Genomic DNA, 15,079 nt, shown 5'->3' with positions numbered 1-15,079 from the left:
CAGTACCAAATTTTAACCATTTCAAAAAATTCTTAAAAAGGAGAAGAAAAACACAAAAATGTCAACTAATTGGTCAAATCTATTTTCAGCTTCTGCATACCAGTTAAATGGGCTTACCAGCTTTGCAATAGGAATAAGCCTAAAATACCTCCACTAATTAACCTGTATAAGAAGGTGACCTACCTGTTCCCTCTCTCTTTCAAACTCCTCAATCTGCTTCATCTGTTCGTCCAACAATAGCTGTTGCTTCTTTTGTTTCTTCTTCATCTTTTTCTTTTTGTTTTTAGACATCTTTGAGGGATCCAGTGGTTTCTCTTTTGGTGCTGTACTCACTACACATAAAAAGAGGTGCTTAGTTATCTTCTATATCTGAACTTAGTTGGAGGGGAGGTCCTTGGTATGGAAACCATAGCTGGTTATCATTAATTAACATCACTTAAGTAATCACTTTGTGTCGACGACACTCATGCTAGCTGTGTATGATGTTTATTGAAATAAATAAAGAGGTATTTCCGTATTCAATGGCATATGATCTTTAGTGATTGGTCACGCTGATTATATATATATATTAAATGAAGGTTAAAAACATACAGTCCTGATAAAATCTTCATATTATCATTTCGTTGTGTGTGTGATTGGAGAGGTCACGACTGATCACATCCAGTCACAGTGTCACTCTGAAATTTGCGCTTTACAGTGTAATGTATGGTTATAGGCTACTAAAGGTTTAAAGCAGTGAACTCTCATAAACTGGTCAAGTATTTTCTTGTGTTCATGATCACCTTTCTAGCCTTGGCAAGTGTGAATGTCTCTATAGTCTAGTGATAGAGTGTCTGGCTAGAGACATAAGGGTCACTACAGCCTCACCAGAATCATCAGTATTGTGGAGGTTAAAACCAGGAGGAAGAATTCAATCTATAGGCCTAATTCAAACCTCAGCAGCTAGTAGCTGTGTTGTTCATCACTCCTTCCAATTACATTTGAAAGTATTAATTATTGCATCAAAATCCAAAACGATCTAAACAACGTTAATTTCTGAGTCAAAATATAAACCAATCATGCCTTCAAATTCCAGATACACTCAACAACAACTGCACAATATGTTTCATTTCAAGGGAAAAAAAGTTGATATATCCTTGCCCGTGATTGTTCACATGCAAAATTATCACAAGAATATATAGAGTACACTCGATTTATAGTAAGAAAAAACTTGTGTAGGCTATTTGCTGTTCAAGTGTTTCAAAATGCTTTTCATGATATGCTGTAAATAATTAGGCCTACAAGCTGATGACAAAACATGAATATGTGATCAGAACGGTTGCCTATATTTAGATAATTACTGACCTTTATTAGCACAAATTTGATGAAGTTATCTAAAGACTGCTTTGATCGCATCTATGTAGTTTGTCAACCACATTTTCTTTCTCTTAACAATATATCTCTTACACTCTTGATTATTTTCTCGTCCATGCTTAAGAGTTTAAGCTTACAACCAAAATTTATCATAAAAATCTAACTCTATACTCGTTATTGTTGTTTTGCATTAAATGTTTTGCATTAAATGTTTTTACAAACTTTTAAATTAATTTATTGTTATCATATAATTTGATAAATGTCTGAAATTCAATCTTGAAAGTCTGTTGTGGTAATACTACTGAAAATGAAACTACAATATAAACTTATAGTTTTAGAATTATGTCAGAAATCAGTTATCCTTTCAAATATATATGATCCTCTATACAACACTGATATTTTCCAATGAATGGTCGAAAATATTCAAAAATGTTTTTAGTTATTACGTGGAAAACACAAAATAGCTAGTGTATTGGAAACTATGAAAGTATCGACAAGTGGGAGATAAATCTAACAGTATAAAAGAGTAGTAATATCTGCATGAAATACTTTCAAGTTGTCATTTAAAACACCACATCTTAATTTTTGCTTTCTCTTTTGTGTCTATTTATCTTGTATACATGTCTTTATAAAAGAACAACATCAACTACTTCATGACCTAAGTTCAAAACACATTTTACATCCCTTCCGCAGAGGTTGGGTCTTTTTGTAGTGTAAAATTCTGTCCAAGCTATAAATAGTCTTAACTAGCGGCTAGCAGCTGATCTAGGTCATGGTTATATATATAGGCCGAGCATCCTAGACAAACAGTGTTTTAAAAAAATAATGACAGTTTTAGAATCTGAAGATAAGTATATGAGATTTAGACAAACATTAAATCCAGCAATCACTAGTATAGTGGTCTTACCCCCCTTTTCCCAGTAACACTTACAAGTGGGAAAACCACTACTTCTGAAAGCTTCTACTCCAGTCTGTTAGATCGTGTAGGCAAATATTTATGACTTTCCCCAAATGACAATTGAGAAGGTTAAATTGGCAAACTATACATCAGTATGTCACTGTATTGATCAATTACATTTACATTTCTGTCATATGAAAATTTTTCATTCATATAAAACAACGGTCAATGACACTAAGAGGAATCTGTTCAACATCACCACACACACAATAGTAATTATCTTTATGTATCATGTCCCTAGTTCTGACCTTTATAACATCTAATATTGCATGACCTTGCTTTTATGATAGGATTCCAATGCGTGACTTGACATGCAAAAATCTTCCCAAGACACATGATAACACTTTCCAGAAAAGCTTTACTTTCAAGAATGTAACTGGCCAAATATCATGATCAAAGAATAGGCAGGTCCTGGGCCAGGATACTTAACAAGCAGCATTCTTTTCTTCAGAAGAATTTCATATTTTAACAAATTTTCTCCAGGACCTTCAAAATCCCTCCAGTCAATAAATTTAATAGCCTCTCATCCCAATATGCTACTGGCTAAACTATATTATGCATGACCCTGGACTTTTTAGTTCATTTAACTAAAAAAACGTTCATAGCTGAAAAATGGACACCATAATAAAACACAGGCTCAGTTGCCCTTCATGCAAGTGAACAAACAAATGATATTGAGCTAGCTGACCTCTTCACAATATCAGTTAACATACTTACCAGCAGATCCAGGTAGTTTCAACCCCATTTTCTGCCACTCAAAGGCATCTGCAGCAAGTTTCCTGATGTATGTCTCATCCACACACATAAGCACGTTCTCTGGTTTGATATCCGTATGGATTATATTGCATTTTGAATGGAGGTAATGGAGGCCTTGTAGTACCTACATTAGACAAAAAGACGTACACACACTTGTTCTATACCTATGTCACAGAAAGTATTCATATCCATGTTTCATGTAATGTATATAATGTCTTTAAAAATCCTGTTCCAATCACTGTTTTTACAAAAATCTTCAATCTTCTTTACAACTGCTGGAACAAGAAATTGTGATTAATGAACTTATGGTCCAATCTAAAATTTAATTATAAAATATTCAGTTCATTGATTTGTTAAATCCAGAATTAATTCAATATGTTACTTCAATCAGTGGCTAGGTTTTTGCACAATTTTCTATATAAATTTAATCAGGATGATCTGCTTGAATCTAAATGGCCAAATATATATGTATGCCCAATTAATTATAATGCAATCTGACTAAAACTATCAGCTCAATATATTAAATATTCTGAAATGCAATTAATCCATGATTCACATTTTCAGGACTTTTAATCACTTTTCCCACAATTTTGAAACATAATTTTCAATTTACTTAAAAATATTTTCTTTTCTCAAATTTTTGCAAGCGTTTTTCTTGATTTCCTTTAAAACTAAAAATAACTATGATTCATAACCGATTTTCATATGAGATTTTTTAATGCCTTAGGCCATTCTAATAGCCTTTTGAAGCATGCAAATTAAAATGGCCCTTTGTTATTTTCAGGAATTGCAATCAATTAAAAAGGACACCATCAATAAACTACCAAATTTAAGTCTGAATATGGATTTATCCCAATATATATCAATACCTGTGAGGTATTAGTGTTGTCTGAAGTGTTGGTACACGCTATCACAACTTTCAAATAATATCAGGTAGGATATGACACTATCTTGCAGATCTCCACTCTATTACTTTCCACAGCCTAATTCAAGGTTCATTCCAGGAGTATTCAAGGAGATTTTCATAACTTTCCGCAATTAATTTTGAAAATTTCAAAACTTTAATTTTTACTATCTGTCTTTAATGTCATTAGTGCTTGCATATGAATTGAAGTCTTAAATAAGTACATACACAACAACACAAAATATAAAAATGCTGCACTATTTCAATTGCGGTGACGTTCTTTAATGTAATTTTGAAAAACAACACACAATTTTTAGTAGATGAAATTCATTATCAAACGATGTATGCATTCTATACATCATTTGATAATGAATTTCCTCTCTTCAAAGAATTTTGAAACAAACAAGTAAATCTAGAGGGATCTTGGCACCGACCATCGTTTGATCTTTATTTGCTCTTTGAAAGTTGGATCTTTTTTCCTTCTTTTCTTTTCTCTTTTTTAACTCTTCACTTTTAACTAGGGACAAAGGGGAACCTACAAAGAAATTTGAGAGATCTATCCAGTACCTCTCAAGAGATACCAACAACAAACTTTACTAGGCAAAATCCAAAATGGTTCCCTGTCAGGCTTTTCATTTTCAGACAGGCACAACCAAGTACCAATGGGAACCTACATAGGAAATTTGAGATCCATCCTGTACTTTTCTAGAAATAGCAATCACAAAAATTGTTTACGGACAGACAGTTGACAGACAAACAACGGACCACAGACGTAGGGCAATTTGAATAGCCCACTATCTAATGATAGTAAGCTAAAAAAATCCAGGATAATTTCATACAATCCAGGATTATAACAAGATATTATTAAACTTTTTTGCTTTTCAAGTAAATTCAATAGTCTAAGTGAAAATCCAAGAGTTTGCCAGGACCTGTATGAGTCCTGATAATTGCAGCACTTGATGTTCAGCGCTGATCTCCATTATAGCCAAAGTCTTTATGCTGGACAAACTTTACACATCTATCTGATACCAACTCTAATTATATAAGGTACAAAAACACTTACCTGTTTAATTATTCTCTTTACATTACTTAATGGAATTCCTTGATAATTTGATCTAATGATCAGTTTTAGTAAATTGTGTCCTAGCACCTCAAACACCATACAAACATCTGAAACATGTTAAGGGCAATTTCTCAACAGCTTTTGTTTGTAAATATATATCCTCTGTTTACTACATCACACAAAAACGCTTTGGGTAATCAATAACCAACAGGCTCAATGGGCATGTAGTCCTCTTTAACACTATGACATGGTCACAATATATTCACACATTCTCCAGGTTTCATTCCCAAAGATGATGGACAAATATCACTGAGATATGGTAAAAAGGATACGTGTGCCATTGACACCTGATATTTTGAAGTCGTCCAAAAGCTGAACAGTCCTTTCTCTGAATAAATCATTTTCGTCACTTTCTCTTACCTGAAATGACAAGGAAGCAAAAACATAATCAATGATCAGATCTTTTCTAAATCAAAACATTTATTTTACAACCATTGCAAAACAAGTTATTCCAACTGGTATTAATCACTCTTGTTGGTCCGGGTAGAAGCGCATAAGGGGTCTTACTGTAGGAAGTACACAGGGGCAAACACAAACACTATGGATGACAAAAAATGATAACAAATGACATAATGAACTGTAATATAAAGGGTTGGCATTTGTTTTTTAGGGTTCAACATTCTTTTTCCACTTTGATCTCTTAAAGATACGTATCTTGGAGAAAACACCGGAATGACAGAGTAGCCAGAGAGAAAAGAAAGAAAGGCAGCCTGAACTAACTGGCCTGTTCACAAAACACTAAAAAATAACTCCTCATTCTGTACCAAACCTCCTACCACCCTGTCTGTTACAAGGACATCAAACAGCAAAAACATATCCCAAATCTGTGGTGGATACCAAATGAATTGCTCTAATTTGCAAAATCTCGCAAATAAAATTTACTGTATTGTAGCTGGAATTGGTATAAAGATCAGACAGAAAATCTCCAGTACAAAGACAGAAAATGGAGACTCACTTTCACCTTTGTGTGATGCAGACAGAGATATCTCAAACTGACAGAAAGCTTTTAAAAATTAGCACAAAAATTTATCAGATCCTGCACTTTCCAACCATTAAGTAGTGCAAGTTGTTAAACGAACTGTATAAATTGCGACTTCGTCATTGATGTTATCCATGGTTATGTAACATAAACTGATGATAAGACATTATCAGTTAGTGGTCAATCAACATCTCCGTTGAAAGACAATATTTATCTTCTTGTAGCAAAACTGGGAGAGCACCTATGAAGTGCGAAACAAAATGATTTCATGCCAGTGCAGCCATGAGCAGTATTCTGTGTGATACCACCAGAATCAGTGAATTTTGGTCATAAGCTGGTAATAATATAAGGATATCCTATCTGGTTAGAATATATCAACAACATTTTTATTCCAATTGAGATGGTACAAAAAGTTGAGCTCTGAAATATATCAGGAAGAAAAACAGGATATACCCAAATTTCCACAAAATGATAATTTGACTTGATTTGCTGTTACATGACCCTTGAGGAGGTCATGTAGCGTTGTTCCAATCTGCCAATACCACGACCACTCAACCTAATCAAACCTTACCAGCTACTGTCTGTCAAATACTCATGTCTTGTTTTGCTTCCATTTGTTTTAATTGCTAATGCTCAAACCGTTTCTGGTATTATGGATTTAAATTACGAATGATTTAGCCACTGGGAGTACCAAGTCTCCATCTAAATGACACGATGAATAAATGCCAATCTGCAGGCAAGCTTTCCAGTGCAATCCTCATTTCGAATGAAACTGAAGGTCACAAGCAACTACATTCTGATCTTTCCCTGCCATCTAGAGGGAAATCTTATGTCAGTGGTTTCAAGGAGATTGATTTGAGATTTTTTTCAAAGATTCAGATTAGACGTGATAAAAAAGATAAAAGTTTTTACAAAATGCAGCTTCAGTCTAGCTATCTGAATGTTTAATCTAATTTTGTTTTTCTTGGTGTTTTTTTCTTTTTCTCTATCTAAAAAGTTGGAAGTTAAATATTTTCTCACAATCTATAACTGCTGATTAAGATAAACAAGTAAATAGAATAAAGTAATATAATTATTAGTTTTGCTTGAAACTAATTTCTTGTCAGCAGCTTGCATATATTAATGAGTATTAAGGATACATGAAGATTAATGATTCAATCAATTAAACAAAATCTCTGGATAGGCATAAAACTAAATTTTACTTTGTCAGTTTATGAAGGTCAATGCAATTCTACTATCTATCTACCAAGAATTCAATAGCAAATTGATTGGGCAGATAGTAATAGGTCCAAAATTAATATGTTTAATTCCTTTCAAATCTTCTTGGCTCAGAAATCTCAAAGAAAGTATTTAAGATGAATCAATTAGGCTGATACATAAAGTGAGAAGTTAGATATATAAGGGAAACTTGATATGAAAGAGTATCGCTGTGAAATATCAATATTTGTAATGAGATTTCATATTGTGTAAAGATTAGTATTTCTATCCCTTTCCATTGTCTAATTTTGTAAAGAATGGAATAAAACTGCATAAAATCCACCATTGTTTAGTCTTTATATGCTCTCTGAAAATTGGATCTTTTCCCTTCTTTTCTCTGTTTTTGTTCTTGATAAGACATTTGAACATTCCTTTGCAGAAATGAATGATAATCTTCACCTGCCAAATACAAAATGGCCACCTGGAAGCCATTTTCTTTCTTCTGATTAGTCCCAAAATCAAATGAGCAGAGATCAAAGGGAACATACCTATTGAATTTGAGAGATATCCATTCAGTATTTCTTCAGAAATAGCAATAACAATCTTTACTTGGCAAAATCCAAGATGGCTGCCTATTGGTTTTGTTTTTCTGATCATTCCAAACTCAAATAGGCAAAACTAGGGACCTACAGGAACCTATATAAATGTTTTTAGAAAGATCTATAGAGTTATTCTCAAGAAATAGTGATAACAAACTTTCAAAGTCAAAATCTAAGATGTCCATCTGTTGGCCATTTTCCTTTTCTGATCAGCTTCAAAATGCTTCTTCAATGTGTTCCTTTAGTTAATCAGATGAAATTGGTGTTGCTTTTTTTCTAAATTTGATACAAGTAGTTTTATTGTCAAATTTATTACTTAGTTTGATGGTCTTTCATCCAATATTTTGCAAACTACCTTATTTTGACAATTTTCAAATGAAAACAACATTTATTTTATTTTTTATCACTTCATTACAAAGTGGTGACAACATAAATACCATGAGACTTAAATCGTCTTCAGATACTTAATGCAGTCACATAATGTGCAAACCTGACAATTCACCTATGGTATGGTGACACAAAAACAGGAAACATCAAAGTTGTGTGGATGTTTGACAGGCATACCTGACAGCATGACAAGCTCAAGCTCTCTGAACTAATTTACTATGTTCAGCATCAGTGTTGACATATGTCGTGACAATATTGCCATCAAATGTTGTTTTATCACTTTTACAGTAGTCAACACTGCATGAAGCACATTTCCACAAACTAACCCACTTTCCCTGGATTTCATTACAAGGTCTCAGGCTGATCTGACAGAGTAAACTTTCTTGCCAAGCCTTGCTGTCTCTAAGATACAATGTTTTCTTTCAGGGAGTGATGAACATCCATCCCTTCATATGCACAAACATTTAATGTTGTGACTAATTTAAATTGCTCCTATTACTTTATCCCAATTTTAATTCACTTAAAAAACCATCAGTGGTTTGCAAATAGGACATGAATTAAGTGCTTCAACAAGGAGGTTGCTCAAAGATTAAAGATATCATATTACCATTACATAATTTCTTAAACTCCCCCGAGCTAAAGCTTATTGGCTACAAGCTTGTAATGTAATTATCCTGCAAGACGCAAATGCATAATTTTAACTATTTACCTTTTCTACAATATTTCTTGTAAAAATCAAACAGATGATATTTCATTATCTTTCCACACTGAACTCTGAGTCATGATATTTAAAGTACCGACATCCTTCCCACACACGATAACCGCCACATTCATGCTTACACTTGGACAATGTATCTCTGTCGATTACTAAAAAATTATTTCTGTCCATAGGCCTAATTAAACCTAATATATAAACAACCTAATTATAGCTGATCTCATTCTAGCACATGCGTCCAGGAATGTTGACGTCACTGATCACATTCTAGCACATGCGTCCAGGAATGGTGACATCACTTACATTGAACACTTACAATGCCATCACATTTTAATGTCATGACCTGTACAGTGTATCATGACACCCCATCCAGTCACATTATACTGACAAGTGCTCCAATAGTGTCATCACACAGAAATGTCATAACCTGGACACGGTAGCATGACACCCGACTCGGTCACATTATACTGACAAGGGCTCCAATAGCGTCGTCACACAGCAGTGTCATAACCTGTAGAGTGTACTATGACAACCCCACCCAGTCACATTATACTGACAACATGGGCTCCAACAGTCTTCAAACAGAGCATGACACCCAACTCTGTCACATTATGAAGAAATAGAGCTAATCAGTCCCTGCTGTCTGAACACTAACCCAAGAGTAGACATATGAAATTTAGGGACAATGAGATTTGTCTCTTTTAGAGGGGAGATCTCATGGCCTTTCTCACAAAGGCTGATACTCAACACTAGACCAAAGAAAGGAGAAATAAGATCCAAAATTTATTCAGCTTTTATGATCATGTATTGGGGACAGTATGCACAGTTTTAACACCCTACCTACAAGGCAGTACAGAGCTGAATTTTAAGATTTAAGCCACAATATAGTAAAGATGGCCATCCCAAAATCAAAGCTATCAACAACAATGGACACAAACCTATACAACATCCAATGCCCCTAGAAACATAATAACATACACCAACACAACGGGGCTGCCCTCTGAAGAAATGATACACACCAATACAACGGGGCTGCCCTCTGAAGAAATGATACACACCAATACAACCCTCTGAAGAACTCATACACACCAATACAACCCTCTGAAGAAATGATACACACCAATACAACCCTCTGAAGAACTCATACACACCAATACAACCCTCTGAAGAACTCATACACACCAATACAACCCTCTGAAGAACTCATACACACCAATACAACCCTCTGAAGAAATGATACACACCAATACAACCCTCTGAAGAAATGATACACACCAATACAACCCTCTGAAGAAATGATACACACCAATACAACCCTCTGAAGAAATGATACACACCAACACAACGGGGCTGCCCTCTGAAGAAATGATACACACCAATACAACCCTCTGAAGAACTCATACACACCAATACAACCCTCTGAAGAAATGATACACACCAATACAACCCTCTGAAGAACTCATACACACCAATACAACCCTCTGAAGAACTCATATACACCAATACAACCCTCTGAAGAACTCATACACACCAATACAACCCTCTGAAGAAATGATACGAAGAAATGATACACACCAATACAACCCTCTGAAGAACTCATACACACCAATACAACCCTCTGAAGAAATGATACACACCAATACAACCCTCTGAAGAACTCATACACACCAATACAACCCTCTGAAGAACTCATACACACCAATACAACCCTCTGAAGAACTCATACACACCAATACAACCCTCTGAAGAACTCATACACACCAATACAACCCTCTGAAGAACTCATACACACCAATACAACCCTCTGAAGAACTCATACACACCAATACAACCCTCTGAAGAACTCATACACACCAATACAACCCTCTGAAGAACTCATACACACCAATACAACCCTCTGAAGAACTCATACACACCAATACAACCCCCTGAAGAACTCATATACACCAATACAACCCTCTGAAGAACTAATACACACCAATACAACCCTCTGAAGAACTCATATACACCAATACAACATGGCTGCCTTTGGAAGTAATGACTTGCACCGACACAACCTTGCTGCCTTCAGATATATACTGACACACACCAACACAACATAGCTGCCGTAAGGAGTACATGCATGACAAACACCAACAGGACAGGCTGCTCTCAGAAATACTGATACAAACCAACACAAGGGCTGCCCTCAAAATTACTAACACCAACTCAACACAATGGCTACCCTCAAAAGTACAATGACAATCTGTCTATAGAATTCTTTAAATTGAATTGGCAAAGATAGCTTCAATTACATAATAAACCTGAATAGATATTTTACTAATGTGACAGGAAATCAATTGAACTGAAAGAAGATTTGAAATTGTGCATGCATGCCTGGATGAGGAAGAAACCAGATAAGACCAGCATCTGTTTCCTTGCATTTTTACGACAGTTTATTTATTGACAATCTGACATATACCATTGAGGTACACTGGGCTTGGGCATTGCATGGTCTATATTCATAAACTCCTATTGTATTTGGTTTTCATAGATATGCATAAAACTTTCGACTGAAGTCTTGCTTTCCTGCCAATGTAATTTATGGTTGTCGACAGACTATAAAATATCAATACTGACAACACGAAATGGGACTTTTTACAGCAAGGCATGTTTGGTCACGAAAATCAGGACATGACTTGTCATGTGAAAATGCTCTTTCCACTTTCCATACAAAACAGTCCAATAGTGTTATTGTCACTGTTTGTGACAAACTTAGCAAGAAACAGTGGCTCCTAGTACAGATAGTCTAGAGTCTCTGATTATTGAGTGTGTGGGTGACGCACTAATGCTGAAGATGTACTCTTTCAGTAAATTAAGCTTAATTACAATACAAATTTATAGTCAACAGCTCCTGTTTTTCCCCTGTTCCTTTCAATAAATCTATCCCATCTAAAGTACCTGCCAGTAAAAACTATACAGTTGAACTGCGAGGAAATTGCAGAATATTCTCTAGTGAACTAGAACTTTTTTGTTTTGTTTTTAACAAAACCACATGTTAACCTCTACAGCAATCTATAATTGTTAAATGCTTATCAATTTAGTTTTGAATTTTAAGATGAATAGCATGAAAAGATGAATAATTCAGTTTGATATTAGTTTTATGTTACCATTAATATGAAAGCTGTAACTATTTAATGAAACCCTATATACGGTAATTGACCTCCGAACTTCATAGAAAGTAAAGTAAGGAGATATAATTATATATATATTTGTACTGCCATATATGGAAATGACCAATGTGCCTGTCAGGAGATAATAAGCTTCACATGGGTACATGCAAGTATCCTCAGACATCTCACACAAACTAAGAATAAGTCTTCTTTACAGACAATTTGATACATCATGATGACTTGGATCACGACACAGTGATATATTATTGATTCACTTGTACTAGGTCAGGAAAGCTTTCATCAATATGAGAATTCCCAAACTTTATTATGTGTTCCTCAAATACTCCCCAAGATCAAGCTCTTTTACTTAACACTAAATCTTAACCAGATTTAAAACACATTACCGGTATATTAAAATGGACATCCATCAGTAACATCAAAAATGCATGTATAAGCACACATTTATCAAGGCAAAGGACATACAGGATATTATGGACAAGTGATCCTCATACAGACACTGTACACAGTAAACAAAGGATATCTCTAGGATACTGTAGACTAGTGATCCTCATACAGACACTGTACACAGTAAACAAAGGATATCTCTAGGATACTGTGGACAAGTGATCCTCATACAGACACTGTTCACAGTAAACAAAGGATATCTCTAGGATACTGTGGACAAGTGATCCTCATACAGACACTGTTCACAGTAAACAAAGGATATCTCTAGGATACTGTAGACAAGTGATCCTCATACAGACACTGTACATAGTAAACAAAGGATATCTCTAGGATACTGTGGACAAGTGATCCTCATACAGACACTGTTCACAGTAAACAAAGGATATCTCTAGGATACTGTGGACAAGTGATCCTCATACAGACACTGTACACAGTAAACAAAGGATATCTCTAGGATACTGTGGACAAGTGATCCTCATACAGACACTGTTCACAGTAAACAAAGGATATCTCTAGGATACTGTAGACAAGTGATCCTCATACAGACACTGTTCACAGTAAACAAAGGATATCTCTAGGATACTGTGGACAAGTGATCCTCATACAGACACTGTTCACAGTAAACAAAGGATATCTCTAGGATACTGTGGACAAGTGATCCTCATACAGACACTGTACACAGTAAACAAAGGATATCTCTAGGATACTGTGGACAAGTGATCCTCATACAGACACTGTACACAGTAAACAAAGGATATCTCTAGGATACTGTGGACAAGTGATCCTCATACAGACACTGTTCACAGTAAACAAAGGATATTTCTAGGATACTGTGGACAAGTGATACTTATACAGACACTTTATATAAGACAAAGGATACTGCCATACATATACTGTACACGAGGCAAATTATACTGACTTAGATATTTAAGACTTAAACATACCTAGACAATTGATACTCATAGAGACACTTTATATAAGACAAAGGAAACTGCCATACAGATACTGTATAGCAGACAACAATACTTCTCGAGAAACCTCAGACAATTCATATTCGTACAGACAATGTACATGTGACAATGGATACTCCTGATATAATTCAGGAAACAGATACTCATATTAGATGCTAATTTACAGCCTACCATCCCAGCATAGTTATAAATACCTTGACATGTCAATATACTGAAACCAAAGTCTACTGGGCTTGCCTTGCTTACTGTCCTCTATACAAATTTGACTTTAGTGCACCAAGGCTCCATCCATACATATATACCTAACACATCATTAATCACTGTGCTTGGCAATGTCAAACAAGGCTAAAACCCCCATCACCTCCAACTTTATCAGCAATGCCATCATACATCTGGGACATGGTCTTCTTTCATGTTTACAACCAAAAACACCAGGGTATAGATTCAATTTACAGTTGATCATATTGTAACAAACTAATCATTGTAAAGTCCTTCACTTGGTCATTTGTAACAAGATGACTTCAGATACTATCATATGATAAAAACCAACTAGGATTCTGTCATGCACATTAAGTCCCCACACAGAAACCCCACAAATTGCAGTTCCTGAATTAAATCAATTATAATAATCAAATGACAAAATTCAAAAAGGTGATTGTTAGCCACCTCCAAGATTAAACAAGAGGGCCACAGACCTTAATGGTCATCTGACTATAAAGACCTATATATGAAGGAGCACAAACAGGTCTAAAATAGATTGCTCATCTACACTACAGCTTACATAGAAGATATTGGTTGGTTCATAAAAACTTTTTCTGCAAACATGAAAACATATTCTTTATACATGCTCTGCACAAGTGCCATTACTGTGGACAGATTATGTGTTGAAAAAGCATGCAACAAGTTGTTTAAAGATTTAACATATTTTACCCCTGTGACCTTGAAAGTGGATAAAGGTCATTTACATTTACAAACCTGATAGCCTTTCATCCTAGCATTCTACAGGCCTAATATCAGCAGCCTAGGCCTTCTGGTTACCAAGAAGAATTTGTTTTAAAGATTTTTTTTCATTTTTGGCACCTGTGACATTGAAAGTAGGTCAAGATTATTTATAAGATAAACTTGGTAGCCTTTTATTCCATCATGCTACAGTACCAATATCAGCAACCTGGGCTTTTTTGTTATTGAGAACAAGTCTTTTAAACATTTAAGCATAGTTGACCCCTGTAACTTTGAAAGCATGTCAAGGGCAATCTTGTTAACAAACTTCGTATCTCTTCATCCTTGCATGCTACTGGCATAATATCAGCACTCTGGGCCTTTCGGTTATTAAGAAGAATTAGTTAAAAGATTTAAACATATTTGACCTATGTGACCTTGAAAGCAGGTCAAGGTCATTCATATTTCCTATCTTGGTAGCCCTTCATCCCATCAGGCTTCAGGCCCATTATCAGTACCATGAGCCTTTTGGTTATTAAGATAAAATTATTTGAATGAAAATTTTACACATGGCGATAGAT

At 35.0% G+C, this 15,079-nt stretch overlaps 1 protein-coding gene across 2 annotated transcripts in view; it reads right to left on the bottom strand.

The window, feature by feature from the left end:
* LOC132555398 (SRSF protein kinase 3-like) overlaps nucleotides 1-15,079 on the bottom strand; it is a 78,010-nt gene that overhangs the window by 10,416 nt on the left and 52,515 nt on the right. For both annotated transcript variants that reach the window (XM_060219746.1, XM_060219747.1), the window contains 4 exons: nucleotides 5,367-5,454; nucleotides 5,035-5,141; nucleotides 3,029-3,191; nucleotides 184-332 (listed from right to left, as the gene is read on the bottom strand). In XM_060219746.1, the coding sequence (XP_060075729.1) occupies nucleotides 184-332; nucleotides 3,029-3,191; nucleotides 5,035-5,141; nucleotides 5,367-5,454 (507 nt within the window). The remainder of the gene's footprint in view (nucleotides 1-183; nucleotides 333-3,028; nucleotides 3,192-5,034; nucleotides 5,142-5,366; nucleotides 5,455-15,079) is intronic.

This window comes from Ylistrum balloti, unplaced genomic scaffold (assembly GCF_031769215.1).
Source record: "Ylistrum balloti isolate Yb309-2 unplaced genomic scaffold, AGI_CSIRO_Ybal_v1 Utg370482, whole genome shotgun sequence".
NCBI classification, from domain to species: domain Eukaryota; kingdom Metazoa; phylum Mollusca; class Bivalvia; order Pectinida; family Pectinidae; genus Ylistrum; species Ylistrum balloti.
The sequence above is the reverse complement of the archived record's forward strand: the minus strand, read 5'-3'. Positions and strand labels throughout refer to the sequence as shown.